This window comes from Pogoniulus pusillus, chromosome 7 (genome assembly GCF_015220805.1).
Source record: "Pogoniulus pusillus isolate bPogPus1 chromosome 7, bPogPus1.pri, whole genome shotgun sequence".
Taxonomy (NCBI): domain Eukaryota; kingdom Metazoa; phylum Chordata; class Aves; order Piciformes; family Lybiidae; genus Pogoniulus; species Pogoniulus pusillus.
Genome location: NC_087270.1, coordinates 42046319 through 42060523, shown reverse-complemented (window position 1 = coordinate 42060523; position 14205 = coordinate 42046319). Strand labels below are relative to the sequence as shown.

Genomic DNA, 14205 nt, shown 5'->3' with positions numbered 1-14205 from the left:
GTCTATATATGTGCATTTCTGTGTGTATATATATATATATATAGTCACATATATGTCTGGAGATATATGTAACTATGTAACAGATAATGTTTTTTACTAGCCGACTGAGGTAGACTTCTGCAGCCTATTGTTTCAGACAACAGATATAAGTTGCGATGGAAGAGGAACGTCGGATTTGGTGTCTGTCCCCCATTTCCAATTATAGATGGATCATTACAGACAGAGAAGTACTGAGAATCCAGACATCTGCTCTTCACATGAATGCACTCACCTCCTAGAGAACAGCCTGCCATCATGCTCTGGAAACTGGTTGAAAATGTCAAGTATGAAGATATCTATGAGGTGAGTATATACTATGCATATGAGTAAGAGTGTATACGTATATTTAAACATATATCTAGTATATAGAAGCAGGCACGACTGTATAATACATATATAGCTCTACATATAGGCAGATAGAGAGGTGCATACATCAACACGTACGAGCACAGAGATGGGAAATCAAAAGTAAATGCTTAAATGCTTATTTATTTGCATATTTGTATTCAGCATGCCAAGTCCTAAACTTTTTTTTTTTCATGGAAACGCTGTTTGATGCGATTTAAAACATCAAAGAAATGATCTGGGGGTTGGAATGAGGCAACTTAAAGGCAAGAGTTTGATTGTTTAGCCCTCGAATTAAGTGTAATTCGATTAAATACGGACAAATATCGAGAGAAGAAAAACAAAATAGGAAAGAAATAGAGCTTGGTATTCAGGGACTGGATCCAGTTCTTCCTTTTCTTCTTTTTTTCTCCTTCCTCTTTTTTTTTTTTTTTTTTTTTTTTTTTTTTAAATTTTGCAATTCCAAACTAAGCTCAATCTGAATTTGGATATTTTTTTCCCTTCTTTTTCCTGTTTTCGCTATCGGATACATTTTTTAACGACTTTTTTATACCAACAGATAAGATATGCATGTGTACTCGCATTAATTAAGCGGCACCTACATTCTTGCACGTATGTGATCGCACACACCCGAGCTGATACCCTCAAAGGCAGCTCCGCGTAGTCCGCAGGCACAAAAAGTTTCGTGCTTTATTCAGACCTCTTCGATATTTCCAAGGTCAAAAAAGCAGATCAAGGCGGGAGGGAAAAAAATAAATTAAAACACAGTGCAAGCACCGTGAAATCTTTCTTAATTCTTCTCGGTTTCCTGAGCCGGATCTTTCACAAACGGGCTCCCTGAATGCATTTCTTGTAAGTTAAGCAACGTGCTGGGTTTGCTCCGAAACGGGGGGAAAGTGTGCAAGGAAAGACTCGCTGCAAATTTTTGGGTTATTTTTTGTTTATTTGCCTGCTTGTTACTTCGGGTTTTTAATTTGGGCAAGATATTTGCACGGCGATCGTGGGGAGGAGAGATTATCAGAAGAGCGCAATCCCCCAGCTCCAACGCGGACACTAAGCTCTGAGGAGACTGCCGGGAGAGGGTTTGGGACCGGGCTGCGGACCGGCCAGGGGACGGGGATCGGGCAGGGGACTGGATAGAGACCGAGGACCAGGCTGAGAACCAGGAAGCGGCCGGGCAGGGGCTGAGCACCAGCTGGGTACTAGGCAGGGGCCAGGTAGGGGCTGGATACCGGGTAGGGGCTGAGTGGGAACTGGATACTGGGCAGGGGCTGGGCAAACGCATGCTATCGGGCTGGGCACCAGACAGGAGCTGGGTACTGGCCAGGGGCTGAGCAACGAGCAGGGACAAGGCAGAGGCTGCGTACTGGGCAAAGGGACGGGTACTAGGCAAGATTGAGGGCAGGGGCCGGGCAGGAGCCAGACAAAGGCTGAGTACCTAGTTGAGTGCCGGACATGGGCCGGGTACCGGGCAGGGGCTCTCGGGAGCACACCCCGAGGAAGCGCCGTCCGGGCCGCGTCGGTCCCATCCCCGTCGCGCCGCCCGCAGCCCTTCCCTCCGGGAGCATGGTCGCACTTACAGGGGGAAACTCCCGATCTGAAAAAAGCGGAGAAACAGGCAGAGGGAGGTCAGAGCTCTGGTTTTTCACGGCCGGAGAAGGGATGGGATGGAGGAAAGCGGAGAGGGCATCTGCCGGCCGCACAGGAGAAAGGTCTCCGCTCCCCAAAGCTGCCGTCAGGCTAATTATCAACCGGCAAAGCCCAGCGCAGGCAGAGTGAGCGTGTGTGTGCCTGTGTGCCTCTGCGTGTATATCCCGCCGGCGATCCCCAGCCCGCTGAGCCCTCTCTGCTTTTCCCTCCCCATCCCCAGGCACAGCTCGGCCATTGTCTCTGCCCGCAGCAGCAGGAGACAAAATATCTCCCCTCCCTGGACAACGAGGTCTGGGAATGTCGGGGGTTTAGGGTGGTTTTTTCCACCCTTCTTTTGAAAGAGATATTTAAGCCGCTATGCATTTTACGGACACTCGTGTTTCCAGATTGTTGTGGGAGAGAAGAGGAGCTGAGGGAGCGGTTGGGTGGGAATTGGCTGAGGGCAGGGTATTCCCTAACTTGGGAGTGCGCTCCAAGACATTTTGTAACGTGAAGCCTTGACAAAAAAAAAAGTAAATGAAAAAGTAGATAAAGTAAATGAAAAAGTAGATTTCCTGTTTAAAAGGTGAAATCCCCTAGATTTTTCATTTCAAAAATAAAAGAAAGGGGAAGGGGAAAAAAAGCTTTCTCTTCTTTCTTATTTCTAATTAAGACCACGGTGGTAGGGGCGCTTCAGCCACTTAAACTGAATCTGGTCTCAAAACAAAAGTGTGTGTGTGCGTGTGTGCGGGCGGGAGGTGGGGGGGGGGGGGGGGGGGGGGGGTATGCTGGGGGGGGTGCTGCTCTGGGAAGTGTGAGTCTATTTAGGAAGGAACGTAAGTTGAACTTTAACAGAAACGGCAGACAGTCCAGTTGAACGGGTTCCTGCAACATCAAAAAGGTTTTATATCGCCCCTGGCTTTGCCTCAAAACTATACATTTACTATCCTTTAAAATTCGCTCATACATTTCACATTTGGGGGAAAATCGGGAGATAGATGAACTTTTTTTTTCTTTTTTAATTTTTTCTTCGCGTTGAGTGGAAGGAGCAGGATTCAGAAGAAAAAAAAAACCCGCAAGTGGAGCCTAACTTATGGCAAATTCAGGCATTTGTCTATTGTGGATAAATAAAATCTGTACCGTGCACCGGAAGGGATGGATCTCCGCTGTACAGATAGATTAGAGTAACTGCATATTTCTTCTTCCATGTCTTCAGCAAAAGAAAAAGAGACAGCCTTAGAAAAGCCTCTTTTCTCTCATTATTAAAAAACAAAACAAAACCTCAAGAACACTCCCCCCCCCCCAAACAAAACCTACAAGAACAAAAGCACCAAAGGCAATCAATTCCTTGTATCAGGACTGTATAATGAAATGGAAGGGGGGAAAAAGTGAACACGGGTGGGTTTTTTTCCCTTGTTCTTCGCCTCTAGCATTGTTTCATCTCACTTCCGTGCTCCAGCTTAGCAGTGTCTACTTTCCTCATCTTCCTCCGCTTGAGTTAATTGAAGTTATACCTCTTTCCTCGCTAAACTTTCCCCCCCCTTCCTCTCCCCAAACTCTGCCTCTGCCAGCCCCCCTCGTCTGATTACATCTAGTAATTCTCCACTGAATGAACGTCATTTACAATAGTAGGGGAGCTCTCGAGCTGGCTGCCAGCTTCACGCTCCATTTGGTCCTGCATTCTCCCTTTAAAGTAGTCGTGTAATATTAATAGTCATGAATATCAATTATTATGAGGCGGTGTAGGGAAGGAAAGGGAGGAAGGGGTAGCGGAGCAGTCTGAGCCTAGCTTTGGGTTGAAGAGGATTGGATTTGGGAGCTGAAAGGGGAGAGAAAAAAAAAAAAGAAAGGAAAAAAAAGAAAAGAAAAAAAAAGGTGGGAAAAAAAAAAAACCAAACAACAAACCAAAACCAAAACCAACCAAACCCGGAGAGGGAGGGGTAAATCCTATATGTAGATAGAGGTTTCCAGGCTCGGTTTTGGGGACATTGGTCTTTTTTTTTTTTTTTCTTCCTTTTTTTTTTTTTTTGATGGATAGACTTCGAAACCTCTCAAGCTGTTCTCCTGTGTCCAACACGTCCCTTTGCAGATCTCCTTGATATTTTTTCCCCCTCCAATTATTAGTATTCTCGCCATTATTTTCTTTTTTAGCTATTACAAGACTTTTTTTATTTCCAGATGTTAGTCCACACCTATTCCGCCATGGTGAGTTTGGATCCATGTTGTACTAGAATTGCATGTTCTCTCTCTCTCTCGATCTGTTGTCTCTCTCTCCCTCTCTCTCTCTTTTTAAACGCCTTTGGCTTGGTAATTTAGCACAATAATTGGAGGAGGCTTGCAGCTGCTTCTCCCTTTCTGCATTGTGTGTTCTCCATTTGAGCTAGGGGAGTCTGGGGGGGGGGGAACAACTTTTTTTTTTCTTTCTTTCTTTCTTTCTTTTTTTTTTTTTTTTTTTCCCTAAGCCATGTGTGCCATTGCTTGTGGGGGTTCGAGATACGCTTTGTGGAACAGATCTTTTTTTCTTGTTTGCTTTAGCCTTGCAGCTTCAGCGCGATGGAGTTGGACAAAACTCCTCTCCCACCTTTTCTCTGAAGCCTCCACAAACTCACACACGCACAAACACACACCTTCCCCATCACATCCCCCCCACACCCCAAAGACTTTTCATTACAATTAACCCCCACCCCATTCTCCGGAATATAATATTGGGAAAGGAGACAAAAGACACTGGAAGTTGCTACAGAAACCATACGAACTGGATTTGTTCAATACCGATATTTCATCGTTACTTTCTTTGCTGGGTTTTTTGCTTCTTTTTTTCCCTCTTCTTTTTAAGGGGCGGACTCCATGCACACAACCCCCGCGCTTTTTAATTGGCGTTTGCTTGGTTTTCTTGGGGGTTTTAAAGTATTTTTCCACACAACTTTCACCTCGAGGGTCTCCGAGAAGTGCAACTTTCTTTCTTTTTTTGTGTTTTGGTCTTTTCCACGCGAAGATGGGCCCGTGATTTGGAGCTGTCAGCAATTTATCAGAGGGAATCATGTTTGGAAACTTTAGGCAGGACGAGGGGTGGGTTGATATGAAGGGTGGGTAGTTTGAGGGCTTGGTTTGAGTTGGGTTTTTCTTTAACCTTAGTTTTATTTGGGGGGCTGATGGAAGGGGAATCGTGTTACTGGATCAGTCACAAGATCATACTTGCGTATGGAGCACTGGTCTTACATTTTTAATTACGACTTTTAACATTTCTCCCTCACTCCCTCCCTTCCCCCTTCTTGCTACTTCCTGGGAATAGATAGAATCTGGGGGTGAAATGCTGGAGCATTTCTAACCCGTGGAGGGGGAAGGGGACAGACCTGACCCCTGTTTTACAGCTATTTGCATTTTTATTTCGCGCTATCTGGGGGTGGGTTTGTGCTCCGTTTTCTTTCTTTCTTTCTTTTCTTTGCTTTTCTTTTTTTTTTTTCATAAAGGTCCTCTTTTTTTTGTTGTTGTTTTTATTTCATTCCGTTTGTAGGACCGGCATGATGGAGTGCCCAGCCACAGTTCCAGGCTGTCCCAGCTGGGATCCGTCTCCCAGGGACCCTACTCCAGCGCTCCTCCGCTCTCTCACACCCCATCCTCGGATTTCCAGCCGCCTTATTTCCCACCCCCCTACCAGCCTCTTCCTTACCACCAAAGCCAGGACCCTTACTCCCATGTCAATGACCCCTACTCCCTGAACCCATTGCATCAACCCCAGCAGCACCCCTGGGGACAGAGGCAGAGGCAAGAGGTGGGATCAGAAACCGGGTCACTGCTGCCACAGCCTCGGGCCGCCCTGCCCCAGCTCTCTGGACTGGACCCCAGGCGGGACTACCACTCAGTAAGGAGGCCAGATGTCCTTCTACACTCAGCTCACCATGGCCTTGACTCCGGCATGGGGGACAGCCTTTCTCTGCATGGCATCGGACACCCAGGGATGGAGGAGGTCCAGGTAAGGCACCGCGTTTCTTTCTGCTGGGCAATGCAGATGCCTTCCAGGCTAATGTCCCCATCCCTCGGCTAGAAATGATCAGTGAACGTTTTAAAGGGATACTGTCGTGAGTTAACATCCTTTATCCGTCTGGGATTATGATTGTGATACTTCATCTCCCTCACCTTTTTTTTCTTTCCTTTTTTTTTTTTTCCTTTCCTTCCTCCCCTCCTTTTGAAGACATTTTAATTTCACTGCTGTCATGCACAGGTCCTGCTTCGTAAACCCTCCCCTGTATGGCAAGCCAGCAGAGTGCAGGGAGGAAGGCAGACACGCTGCTCTAAATATTCCACGTGTTTCAAAAGCTGCTGGAGTTTAAGACTGGTTTTTCAAATTCCAGTAATTTCCCATGCAATCTCTGCCCTCCCCCCACCGACCAATTTCCTGCATTTCAGGGATTTTGAGGATACTGTCAAATTGCTGCATTTTTCATCAGGAAGGGAGGGAAAACAGAAACAAAACCCAAACTGAAAACGAGAACCGGTGACCGGGAACAAGCTCCCCCTCTCCTTCTTTATAAGTATAGTTCATTACTGATTTTAGTAATAGTTTTGTTCCCTCGTTTTGGTAACAAAGAAGTCTCACCAGGTTCAAAATTTAATCTTTTCCAGCCTTCTGCATCCCACGCAAAACTCATCACCACGTGTTATTTCATAAAACCAGAAGGATCTTTAACAGCTTCGGTGCTGGGGTGGTTTGCACCTTGCTGGAGCATGGCCAATCGATATGGACCTCCTAGGCTGAAGCCTCCGAGGGCCAGGTCCTGCATTAGGCTTGACGAGTTAGGATTTGAGGGTTTCACTCCGTTCCCCACCCCCATATATCTAGATTCATATATATGTACACACACACATACGTACCCGGGATAAATAAAGATATGGATCACTGGATGAGATGCAGAATTCAAAGTTATAGGGAGGCTGAAAGTGAGAAAATCAGCCTTGAAAAGGGGTCCTACTGAGCATTAGAGGAATCAGTGGCAGAGAAACAGTGGGGGCTGTACTGCATTGGTTTGAGGCTTCTCTTTTAGGGCTTCTCGGGGAAACCTCCGAGCTGTAACGGGGTGCGCGCCTTCAGAAATAGCAACATTTTCCTCTGGCTGGATTTGCTCCTGCCTCCGAGCTTAGCGGCCGTCGGGTTACTGGGGTTTTTTTGCGGGTTTCTAAGCTAATTTTGAGACGTGGGGGAAGCCACCAGCCCCCACGGGCGCAACGCGCAGGACTCGCCTCGCATTCCTGGCTCAGACAAACTGACGTGCAGATTAAGGCGAGCTTTACCTGTGATCTCAGAAAGAGAATCGCTCTCCCTACTCTCTACGGCCGATAGCCGTTAAGTACTGTTCGTGCTTTGATATTTAGGCTTTCCCCAAAGAAAAGCCGGTGATTTTTGTGCTCTTATGAGAAAGAGAGAGAGAAGGGAAGGAAAATGGTAGGAGTAATATAAAGAGACAATGAAAAGACGAACGAGAGGAAGGAAAGATAAGGGCTTTTAAAAAGAGAAAGAAGAAAGAGAGGGAAAGGAGAAAAAAAATAAGAAAGAAAGAGGAAGGGAGAGAGAGAAAGGAAACGAAAGATGAGGAAGTCCTGCTCAGCTCAAATAATGCAGCTCTCCCTCCCTTTCCCAATGAAACATCCCTTCAGCACTCGCGAAAGGTACTCTGAGCCCTGCGGCCACTTGCCGCCTGCTCGCCTGGGGCTGGGGATGAGGACGAGCTGCGGCCAGAGATGTGATGACGATGGGCCGGGGCAGACAGGGTGCATCAGTGGCGCTGAGCTTCTTGTTTCGGGGTGCTGAGGCTGCAGAAAGCAAAGCAGGCCTTACATTTCTAAAAGTGTTGGGCTCAGGCCGAGGGAGGAGGTGAAGGGGGGAAGGGGGGAAGGAGGGAAGGAGGGAAGGAGGGAAGGAGGGAAGGAGGGAAGGAGGGAAGGAGGGTGTCCCAGGGAGAAGCACGTGAAGGGAGAAGTGTCCAACTGCAAGCTAGTACAGGCAGGAGGGAAAACAGTCCAGTGCTCACTCTTGCCGTTCAGCAATTTCTCTTCTTGTCCCCCAGCTAGTGACAGGGGAAGCTGAGCATTTTTCCACCCCAGTTTTTAGTGGGGATTTATTCTAGTTTGTAGGAATCTGTTCTAGCCACAGGAGTTCCTATTCAGGTGATCCTTACTATTCACAAACACTAGCAAGAATCTCCAGCAAGGGTTTCAAACAGTTTAGGGGTGCTGGTGTTGTGTTTGGTTTGGGTTTTTTTTTAGTAGTAAAAAAACGGTTGAACTAGTATCTAGGTAAACAGCTGGATAAAGATGTGTCTCTTTGCTTTAACTTAAGCACGTCTGATCAAATATGTGCTTTAAGAATGGCTTGGGCTGACAAGCGAGAATGAGGCACAGGAAGAATGCATGACAGCGAGACACAGTGGTTATTTTATAAACACCAAATCCAGACCATGTGTGAGCCATTGTCCGGGGGTAGAATTAAGTGATTGTAACACGATAGCTCTCTATTATTGTAAACAGGACGTATTGTGTTGCCATCGCTGCCCTTCTTGAGAGGAATTTTCAATCTGCGATTTACAACCCTCAGACAGGGAACGGAGAAGCCAAGCCCTACTTATTAAAAACAAATTTGCATCACCTAAAAGTGACTCCGAAAAAAACAAAACAAAACATTGCAGTCCCAGCTGGTTTTGCTTTGTTGGTGTTTGTTTGGGTTTGTTGTTTCGGGTTTGGTTCGGTTTGAGTTTTGCCAAGCTAGACAAAAGTATAACCTTGCCAGTAAAAGGTAGGATAACGAATATGTGCGTGGGAAAAGACAGACTGATTATCTTTAATGGAAAACAAAATATGAGCCTACAGATCTTTTTTCCCCTCTGCTATGTCCCTAGCTCAGTAAGTTGTCTATAGACGGTATGCAGGAAGCTCCCTGCCAGCAAATTGTTGGAGAAGGGGAGGGAGGGGAATGTTCTTCTATAGATTTTCTATCTGGAAACTCATCTCCTTTCCCCTCCCTGCGCACACACCTCCAGTCCTCTTCCTTCACACCGCTGTTCCCGCTCCTCTCTGCTAGCTAGAGACACGGCAAGTTAAGTTGCACCAAAACACCCAAGTCTCTTATAAAGTAACCCCTGGTATCACTTTTAACTAAAGAAGTCTAGTAATTAAAAGTCTGAGTTGTTTTTCCACGTTTCCGCATGCAGTCCTAATTAAATCTTTACGATCCTCTCTGTGACTATTAACTGCCAGCATGCTGAGCGAATATCCTGTACAAAAACCCAGCAGGAGGGCGTAATTAGATAGAAAATCAGACAGGAGTCTTCTCATTAACTACAACAACTAACCCACGTTGCTGATGGAGCGAGCGGAGTGCACGCACACGCAAAAAGCGTGCGCACAACTCTCGGCTCCAGAGATAAGGTGAGATAAGGGGGTGGGGGGTGGTAAGAGAAGGGAAGATGGCGTTTCATATTTACCTCTAATTCTGCGCCATCGAGGAGCACCACGCTGCACTCCAGCAGGCTGCTGGATTTGTTCATCACCTCTCTCTAGGAGCTGCTCAGGGAAAGGAGGGAAGACTTTGTAATTTTATTTCGTGCCCTTTAGGTATGTAGCCTATTGATTATGAGAGAGAGGGGGAGGCACAGCCATGCACAAATACACAGCATCAGGAGTCACTCTGTGTGAGCTCTCTTTTGAGTTGGGATTCAAGGAAAATGAAAGGAAAGATCTCACTGAAAACACTGTTCCGTCACATTTTTTGAGAGATGTAATTTTCTCCTAAATCATATTCCATCTTGAACGTCCCTGCTGAGCAGAGAGAGAGAGAGAGAGAGATGGAGATAAGGGCTGATTCCGGAGAAGCTCAGCCTCTCGGTGTAGTAAAGATAAAGTTCACACAATAGGGAAGAGAATCATTGTTTTGCTGTATTTTCATTATCAGGGAAGGAAAAAAAAAATCACAACAAAACCCCCAAACAAAACCGAACAAACAAACAAACCTCCCCTTATATATGCAATGAGTCGGAAAACTCAAACCTTACATTGTAGTAACATAAACTAAGACAACAAAGCAAACAAACTCACAGGTCCTGCCTTGCTCTGAAGCCCAGAATTTGCCCTAGAACAGACCCTAGTTATTCCACTTAAAAAAAAAATCGCTCTTATGACACCTCTTCTCTTTGGGAGATGATTTTATTGTGCCTCCCGCGGATTCAGCGCTAGTTTTTGTTTGTTTTCTGCATACCCCACTTCGGTGTTGAGACATGAAACCCCTCTGTCCTCTGTACTTGTCTTTGTTCTCTTCCCTGATCAAGAAGTTGATGCCAGAATAACAGGTGTGCTCCAAAACGGGCTGAAAAGAAAAGGGGAAACAGGGGGAGGGGAGGGAGGAGGGAAGGGGATGGGGAAAAAAAACCCTGGGGAGACAGTTTCGAAGCAATCCATTTAATAGTTCATACCTTTGATAATGCGTATTCCTACTCCCCCCTTCCCGTCCCCACTAATATAGGGCATGGAAGCAACCTCGAGAGCTGTAAATCTCTTTCTGCTTGTGCCCTATATGATGTGGGCGTTGCACTGCGCTCCGAATTGCTCAAGCTTTAATTAAAAGTCCATAATGTAAACTCTTCTATATAAAAAGTAAATGGTGCTTGAATTATTAAGATGTAGCAGGGTTACACAAACAAAACAAAACAGAAAGAAGAAGGGAGGGGGAGGAAAGGCGAGGGAGAACTTAAGTTGTCCTTAATCGCGTTCATTTGTCATGCGATAGATCTTGCAGATGTTGCCAAATTGCCAGACCTTCCAAGGAAGAAATACATAAAGCTTTGTCGAATACAAAGGAGTCTGTGTGATATCTGTGTTTTATAACATAACAAAACCACTACTGCATCCCATATGCTTCACATATCTTTTTATTTATTTATTTGTTTGTTTATATTTTTTTATTAAAGACTGTATAATTTGTAAGGGTTTCATTTCCTTGTCGATTTGGGGGAATAATAACAACAACAATAACGGTTTTAAAACGAAAGAAAGGGGGAAAAAAAAAACCCAACCCATCTCGTCCCCCTAGTGAATTAATATAAATGGAAATAACAGTAACTTCAGTTTGGAATGACATGATTTATGTACGCGATTCTTTAATATCCAGTCAATTTGAATAGTGATGTTTTTATATCCACAGTCAGTTGAAGATGCCAATAACAGCGGTATGAACTTATTGGACCAGTCTGTCATTAAAAAAGGTATGGATTATTCCAACTAGCTAGACGAAGTTTTACTATGTAGCAATATCTTCATGATGTATTTTCACTTTGGGGCAATTAATTTCTCCGGGAAGTAAGAATACCTGGCAGCGAGGTGAACAATTGATGGGAACGGCTGACAGAGTGGAGGGAAAAAAGAAGGGTATGTGAAAGGAAAAGTTTGTATCCTCTCCCTCCCCGGTCCTTCAGGGCATTTAATCACACAAATGCTCTCTAATGGAGCACGCTCAAACGCAGCTTCCACGGATCTCCTCCTCTTTTACCCCCGATGGTCCTTGATAGGGACCCCTTGACTTTTAGTAGAGGTAGGGGGTTGGTTCCCTTTGGGGTCTAAATGTATTTCCCTGGAGAATCAAAGGTGGAGAGGGGGAAAACCTGCCTTCAGAAAGGCAGCCCCCACTTTCCTCCCCCCCTTCCTCCAAGGATCCCCCCTTCCCCATGCCCATTTTTTCAACCTTTCTGCATATGCGCGCATGATTTAGTGTAACTGCAGAATCACCCCACACTGTTCAAGGGAATGTGATATTAACAAATGTTTGCAGTCTCTTGTACAGCTGTAAGCAAAATAATTAACTAATTAAACTAATTAAATGTAATTACAATAACTCATTTCGGGCGTACTGCAGCTGCTTAATTTTTTTCCGTTTCTCTGACAGTCACTGGAAGATGCTAGGCGATTAGTGTTGTGCTATGCTGATAGACATTAAACAGATCACGCACTGCGAATGTAGGGAAAGCTATCTTTAATTATCTAAGGAGTTTCTATTTCCAGATTCAATTTTAAGTACCAGAGATGAGGCTTGGAAACGCTGTCCCTTATGCTTGCTATCAACAGCATTTATCTCCCGCACTCTATTGTTTGTCAAAGGCGCACAAATACTTTAATAGAGAATAATAAAGCAAAGTAACAGGGCGGGTGTTTATTTAAAATGTGTTCAAGGCAGCATGAGGTCCTCCCGTGGATTTATTTTTGTTCCATTTAAATCCTCTTGTACAGTCTCTCTCTCTCTCTCTCTCGCATGCACAAGATCAAGTTGTCGTTGTTTGAGGGAGGACAGATGAAAGTTGAAAACCATTCAGCAGCAGCATTTATGTCCATCGGCTGAAAAGTCGACGGCGGTTTGGAGAAAGAGAAAATTAATTACCTTAAAAAAAAAAGGGGGGGGGGGAGGGGTAGAGGGGGTGTCGGATTTTAAATCGTCGTCGTGTTTTAACTCGGATTGAATGATTAGGAGCTTTCTTGCTCAGGGTCTGTAACCTGATGGCTTCTAGTTGTGTTTCCTTTTATATTTCCCCCCCCTCACTCTCCTCCCCTCCCCGCCCCCACTTGACACCTCATAGACGATGTTTCCTCTTGGGTGTATTTGATTAATTGGTGCTTGATTTGTGGTCGAGAGGCTCCTTTCTAACGTTGCTCCATGCTCGCATTTTCCTTTTGCAATGTTTGTTTTGGTTTGAGTTTTTTTGTGTATTTTCTCTTCGCAGAACACTCTTCTGTTAACCACCTAGCCTCAAATACTCCTTCCTTCCTTCCTTCCTTCCTTCCTTCCTTCCTTCCTTCCTTCCTTCCTTCCTTCCTTCCTTCCTTCCTTCCTTCCTTCCTTCCTTCCTTCCTTCCTTCCTTCCTTCCTTCCTTCCTTCCTTCCTTCCTTCCTTCCTTCCTTCCTTCCTTCCTTCCTTCCTTCCTTCCTTCCTTCCTTCCTTCCGTCCTTCCTTCCTTCCTTCCTTCCTTCCTTCCTTCCTTCCGTCCTTCCTTTCTTTCTTTCTTTCTTTCTTTCTTTCTTTCTTTCTTTCTTTCTTTCTTTCTTTCTTTCTTTCTTTCTCTCCCTCCCAGTATCTTCTCCTTCAGGTGACAAGGACAGCAGAGATATTTAATGTGCGTGTTGCGGGGTACAGTTCTATAGCGACCAGCACTAAACCGAGAAAGTTAATCTATGTTTGGCACAGCTTTAGGTGTTGTTATTGTACATGGGCATTGCATCTGCCTACTAAAGAGACATGATCCCATACAGCCATAGGAAGAGATACTCTGGGGTTATCTGCAATGAACAGAATAATTGGGCACTTTGGAAGTTAAGTGACTAAAAAAGATCCCGAGATTCATCTGCAGCTGTTTCAAAGTCACTGTAGCAGTCACTTGCCTCCTTAGAAGTAATACCGAGCTCTAAGAAACTTTTCCAGTATGAAGGAATGTTGTGAGCTCTCTTTTTGCACAGCCATTTTCCTGTGTGAGAAGGAAGAGAAACGGCTAATAAATACGAAGTCATATTTGTGGCAGACCATATTTAATCCTGACGACAGAAGGAGAAGGGCAGAGAGGGTCCAGTGTCAGTTTCAGTTTGTTCACTGCAGTTTGTAGCTGTACTTTTAGCTCGGAATAAGTTATCTAAGTTCTGCAAGCCCTTTCTACAGGCTGATGGCATAGGCAGATGGGTATTGACTGATTTTTGTGTAGTGCATATTTGCTAGACGAGGGTCAGAGGGGATCTGTTTCACCGAAGCCTAAACCGCTTTAATTACATTGCAGCAGAAAAAAAAGTGTGATGTGGGTTAGAAGCCTAAACTGTGATTCAGACTGCGACTGTCTGCTTCTTCACACTCTGTGAGGCCTGCTGAGGGAATTATCTATCTATGCAAAAGGATGGCAAAAAGTATTAAGGAAATGATATAGGGATTCATACACGGCCATTGATTTATCCCACGTATCGATCCCGCACAATAGATTACACAGACCGAGTCTCTTGTTATGTTTGCTATCTGAGCTTACTTGACATTTCTGAAGTAATTTAGTTAAGAGGAAATGAGTTGTTCCCAGTAGAGAGAGCAAACGAGTGGAGTGAAGGTAGCCAGCGTGATAAATGGCTCTTTCATTTGGAGATCTCCAGAGCTCGTTTAAGGCTAATTTTCTGTATTAGCCCCCTTT

The 14205-nt window shown here is 45.1% G+C and overlaps 1 protein-coding gene across 4 annotated transcripts in view; it reads left to right on the top strand.

The window, feature by feature from the left end:
• The first annotated feature begins 218 nt into the window (after positions 1 to 218).
• TFAP2B (transcription factor AP-2 beta) overlaps positions 219 to 14205 on the top strand; it is a 29279-nt gene continuing 15292 nt past the window's right edge. For 2 of the 4 annotated variants that reach the window (XM_064146706.1, XM_064146704.1), the window contains exons 1-3: positions 219 to 342; positions 5528 to 5986; positions 11201 to 11261. In XM_064146706.1, the coding sequence (XP_064002776.1) occupies positions 262 to 342; positions 5528 to 5986; positions 11201 to 11261 (601 nt within the window). In that variant the 5' untranslated portion in view covers positions 219 to 261. Of the gene's footprint in view, positions 343 to 4083; positions 4219 to 5527; positions 5987 to 11200; positions 11262 to 14205 lie in introns of those variants that run through there. The other 2 variants (XM_064146707.1, XM_064146705.1) reach the window with 2 other exon arrangements.